The sequence below is a fragment of the Emiliania huxleyi genome (genome assembly GCF_000372725.1).
Source record: "Emiliania huxleyi CCMP1516 chromosome Unknown EMIHUscaffold_199, whole genome shotgun sequence".
Taxonomy (NCBI): domain Eukaryota; phylum Haptophyta; order Isochrysidales; family Noelaerhabdaceae; genus Emiliania; species Emiliania huxleyi.
This window is the reverse complement of record NW_005200608.1, coordinates 239262-243910: the sequence shown is the minus strand read 5'-3', so window position 1 is coordinate 243910 and position 4649 is coordinate 239262. Positions and strand designations below refer to the sequence as shown.

The 4649-nt window shown below is 68.9% G+C and overlaps 1 protein-coding gene across 1 annotated transcript in view; it reads right to left on the bottom strand.

Annotated features, from left to right (window-relative positions):
• The window catches only part of EMIHUDRAFT_234010 (hypothetical protein), a gene marked incomplete at both ends in the record, with an annotated part of 2722 nt that extends 2685 nt beyond the window's left edge, over positions 1-37 (bottom strand). The window contains one exon of the mRNA XM_005781857.1: positions 29-37. Within this exon, the coding sequence (XP_005781914.1) occupies positions 29-37 (9 nt within the window). The remainder of the gene's footprint in view (positions 1-28) is intronic.
• Between the last annotated feature and the right edge of the window lie 4612 nt (positions 38-4649).

Genomic DNA, 4649 nt, shown 5'->3' with positions numbered 1-4649 from the left:
AGAGTGAAAAGCCCCCCTGAAATGGAACTAGCCTCATGCGGCTTTTATCTTACTTTGTGCAACACGTATACGCATGCTCTTCCCCAGTGCACCCCAAGGAGCTCACGGACGGACGGCAGTCTGAGAGGGACCGTCGCGGCGGTGCCAAGGTGAGAGGGGCCACCACAGCTCCCTACTCCGTCTCGCGTGTGATCGCGAAGCGCAGCACACACGTGACAAAGTCGCGCGCTGCGATGCCGTTCGTGCTTCCTGCCGAGTCGAGATGGTGCCACTCGTGGATCTCGTAGAGCGAGACGACGAGGAGCGCCGCCCGTGCGCGGGCCGCCGCGGGGAAGAGCGAGTGGCTTGCCGGCGACCACGGCGCCGCCGCCCGCCGGACCAGCGCCGCCGCCTCGCCCTCGCCGCCCGCGGCGCGCTGCAGCGGCGTCGGCTCGCCCTCGTGCAGGCTTGCGCCGCTGCGCAGCAGGGAGAGAGCGCGGGCGGCGGTGAGGCTCTCAAGGTGCGCGAGCGGCGTCCAGCCGCGGCTGGCGACCAGCCAGGCGGCGAGGTCGGCGTGGCCGCGGCTGTTTGCAGCCTCCTCGGGCGTGCCAAAGGGCGGCACTGCGGCGCGGGAGGCGCCGTAGGAGGAGAGGAGCTTGGCGACCTCGAGGTGGCCCTCCTGGCACGCGATGAGCAGCGGCGTGGCGCCGTTGTTGCGGGCTTGGCCGACCGCCGCGCTGGCCTCGAGGAGCAGCCGGACGACTTCGACCTTGTCCTCTTGGCACGCCACGAACAGCGGCGTGACGCCGTCCTCCTCGGCTTGGTCCTTCGCCGCGCCAGCCTCGAGGAGCAGCCGTGCGACGTCGAGGTGGCCCTTCTGGCACGCCATGTACAGCGGCGTGGCGCCATCATGCATGGCCTGGTTGATCGCCGCGCCGGCCTCGAGGAGCAGCCGGACGCAATCGAGGTGGCCTTGCTGGCACGCCATGAACAGCGGCGTGGTGCCTTCTTCATCAGCTTGGGCGACCGCCGCGCCAGCCTCGAGAAGCAGCCGGGCGATCTCGAGGTGGCCCATGTCGCACGCGATGAGCAGCGGCGCACGGCCTTCAGAATCTGCTTGGTTCACCGCGGCGCCGGCGGCGATCATCAGCTGAACGCAGTCGATCTCGCCCTCCTGGCTCGCAGCACTCAGCGGTGTGACGCCTTCAGCGTCAGCTTGGTCGATCGCCGCGCCAGCCTCGAGGAGCAGCCGGGCGATCTCGAGGTGGCCCATGTCGCACGCGATGAGCAGCGGCGTGGCGCCATTGTCCGTGGCTTGGCCGACCGCCGCGCCCGCCTCGAGGAGCAGCCGGGCAATCTCGAGGTGGCCCTTCTGGCACGCGATGAACAGCGGCGTGGCGCCGCCGTCCTTGGCTTGGTTGACTGCCGCACTGGCGCCGAGGAGCAGCCGGACGCACTCGAGCTGGCCCTGCTGGCTCGCGATGAACAGCGGCGTGACGCCTTGGGCCTGGGCTTGGTTGATCGCCGCGCTGGCCTCGAGGAGCAGCCGGGCGCACTCGAGGTGGCCCTCCTGGCACGCGATGAACAGAGCGGACGCGCCGCCGCCATTCGTCGCCCAGACGCTCGCGCCGGCCTCGAGCAGCAGCCGCGCCGCCTCGGCCTGCCCGTGACAAGCCGCCCAAGTGAGCAGCGTGTCCTGCGTGTCGGTGTCGAGCCGCGCGTCGAGCGTGCCGCGCGTCCGCCGCCCGGAGAGGAGGGCGCGCAGCGAGCCCAAGTTGCCCACGGCCAGCTCGGCCGGGAGGGTTGGGTGGAGTGCGCCGCTCATGCCGCCAGAAAGAAGAAAACCCACCGCCGCGGAGACACTGTCAGATCACTCTAATTAGTAATTTCCCTTGGCTTTGCTCTCCCGCATCCCTTCGTTTTGCATGTTGGTCCCCCGGATTGGATGGCGTGGTCGTACTCCTATCAGCCACGCGCCCCTCGCCCCCCTCTCACCCCCGCGACCACACCTTGATCTTCTTCGGCAGCACCTGGTCCGACAGGACCTCTCCGTGGCCTAGGCAGGCGTTGTCGCCCTTGCCCCACGTGAAAACGGCGCCGTCGGCGGTGAGGGCGAGGCTGTGCATGCCTCCAGCCGACGCGGCGATCACGCGCTGCCCAGCGAAGGCCTCGATCTTCTTGGGCAGCAGCTGGCGCTGCTCGTCGCCGTGGCCCAACCGGCCAAAGTATCCCCCGCCCCAGCTCCAGACAGCTCCGCCGGCGGTGATGGCGAGGCTGTGAGCGCCTCCAGCCGAGACAGCGACGACGCGCTGGCCAGCAAAGGCCTCGACCTTCTTCGGCAGCAGCTGCTGCTGCTCGTCGCCGTGGCCCAACCTGCCTAAGCCTCCATAGCCCCAGCTCCAGACGGCGCCGTCGGCGGTGATAGCGAAGCTGTGGACCCAGGCAAGGAGGGCGCCGCCGCCGGCGGTGAGGGCGATGCTGTGGGCGCCTCCCGCCCACACAGCGACGACGCGCTGGCCAGCGGTGAGGGCGAGGCTGTGCGCAGTCCCAACCGACACGCTCACGGCACGCTCGTCACCCAGCGTCGAAGGGAGGCGGGTGGGCGTGTTCAGCTGCGTCACGCCCTCACCGTGCCCGAGCAGTCCTGGCGACCAACCCTCCGAGCCGCACGACGAGAGCCGCCCCTCGCCGTCGATGAAGAGGCTGTGCCGTTCGCCTGCCACCCTCGCCGGCGGGTTGGACTCGCGCAGCAGCGCAGCGAAGCACAGCCACCGCGCGGCGCAGCCCTCGCCCTCTGGCAGCGCCGGCAGCTCGAAGCCGCGCTCTTGCGCCCACAAGCGGATGCCCTGCTCCGCGAGCGAGGCGTGAAAGAGCAGCGAGACGGCCGCGACGCGAGCGATGTCGGCGGGGTCGCAGCGAGAGACAACGCGCACGAGGAGGTCCGTGGGGAGGTCGAGGAGGCGGGCGGGCGGCGGCGTGTCTGGCGAGGGAGCGGCGATGGCGGCGGTGGCGAGGCGGCGCGAGCGGCGGCGCGACGGGGTGGACATCGCGAGAAAAAATCTCGGCAAATCCTACATACATACATACTCAGCGCTGAGGGCCTGTTAGTGCCAGTCCAATCCGAGAACATACTTTCGGCTTGCATGGAGCACGTCACGGCTTCAGACAGCCCCTCGCTACTACCGTCGGCGCCACGGGCAGGGCGGAGGCGCTGCTCGTTCTCAGCGCAGCGCTCTTGTATTCACACCCGCACAGCACCCTGAGGTATTTTTATGTTCCCCCACCCGGGTGGGGGAATTTTATATTTAGCAATATGAGCCGCCGTCCCCACTCGAACTCGAGTCCGCCGACCGCTATAGGTCGAGCGGGGAGAGAGGCGCTGCCTCCACGGCGGGGACGGAGGCGACACCTCCGTCCCTGCCGACGCTTCGGCACTACGATTGGAGGCGATGAGGCCTTCTATCTGGACAACATGTGGGAAAGGTCCTGCCGCGAGGCACGCGACGCCTCACGACGCGGCGAGCCAAGAATACAAGTAATGTGCACTCGCCCATCGACCACCTGGACACCGAGAGCACGGTCTGCGACCCGCGGTCAGAGGTCGCACCCGAGCCGCAAGTCCCCAAGGGGCCGGGCCAGATAAGGCGCGTGCCCCAGCTGTTCACAGCAACAGCACGGTCTACCCCCGTCGTCCCACCCCAAGTGCAGCAGAGGCGCGCACCATCAAAAGCAACTCTAACACTCACACGTCATCAAAAGCAGGGTGGGGCGTCCCTCTGGCCCCTCTCTTTTAAAAAAACGCAAAAAGTCTTTTCGCCGGCCCGTCGACCACAAGCATTTTTTTCTCACCAGACGCTGTTCCACGATGGACTCCCGCAAGCGGAAGCCGCCCGACTTCTCCTGCTGGGGCCAGATTCTCGGCGACGCGACCGGCTGTCCGCCTGTAGAGGCGTCGTCCAGAAAGCTCTTCAAGCAGCGCTTCTGTGATTTGTGCCGAAACGGCGGCCTGACGGTTCCCGCGGCTCGCCTTCGCATAGTCGGCAACGGCTCGTCGGCGGTCTCGAACGACAAGTCCGGTGGTGCATGGAACATGAGGCGCGACACGTCGCTCTGGCCCGAGCACCGCGTAATCAACCAAAATGCAGTGCCAACGATGGTGCTACTCCGCAAACGCTCTCTCGAGGAGCTGCCGGGCCTCCTCCCCTACCCGTGTGCGCCGTCCGAGGTGGTGCGACTCCTGGTGGGCGCCCAAACCCTCCGGCCAGCCGCCCTCCCCGCGCTGGCGGCCCCGCCGTCGACGTCACCCCAGCAGCGCGGTGGCGGTGAGGGCGGGGGAGGAGAGGGAGGAGGAGGAGAGGGGGGAGGAGGAGAGGGGGGAGGGGGCGAAGGCGGTGGAGGGGAGGGGGGTGGGCTTGGAGGAGGCGGGCTCGGGGGAGGGGGGGAACCCCTCCCCCCCGCTCTGCCTCACACCTCCACCTCCTCCTCTGCGCTCGGATCGCCGTCGGACGAGTCTGAAGCCGTCGATCCGACGGCGCACGCTCCTTCACCTGACTGTCGGGGTTCTGACTCTCGGGGTTGCACCGGGGCGGCGGCGGCGGAGGTGAGGGTCGCGGCGCCCACGGGGCGCATGGGGCCGGAGGGACCTGGGGGGCCGGCGGGGCCGGCGGGGC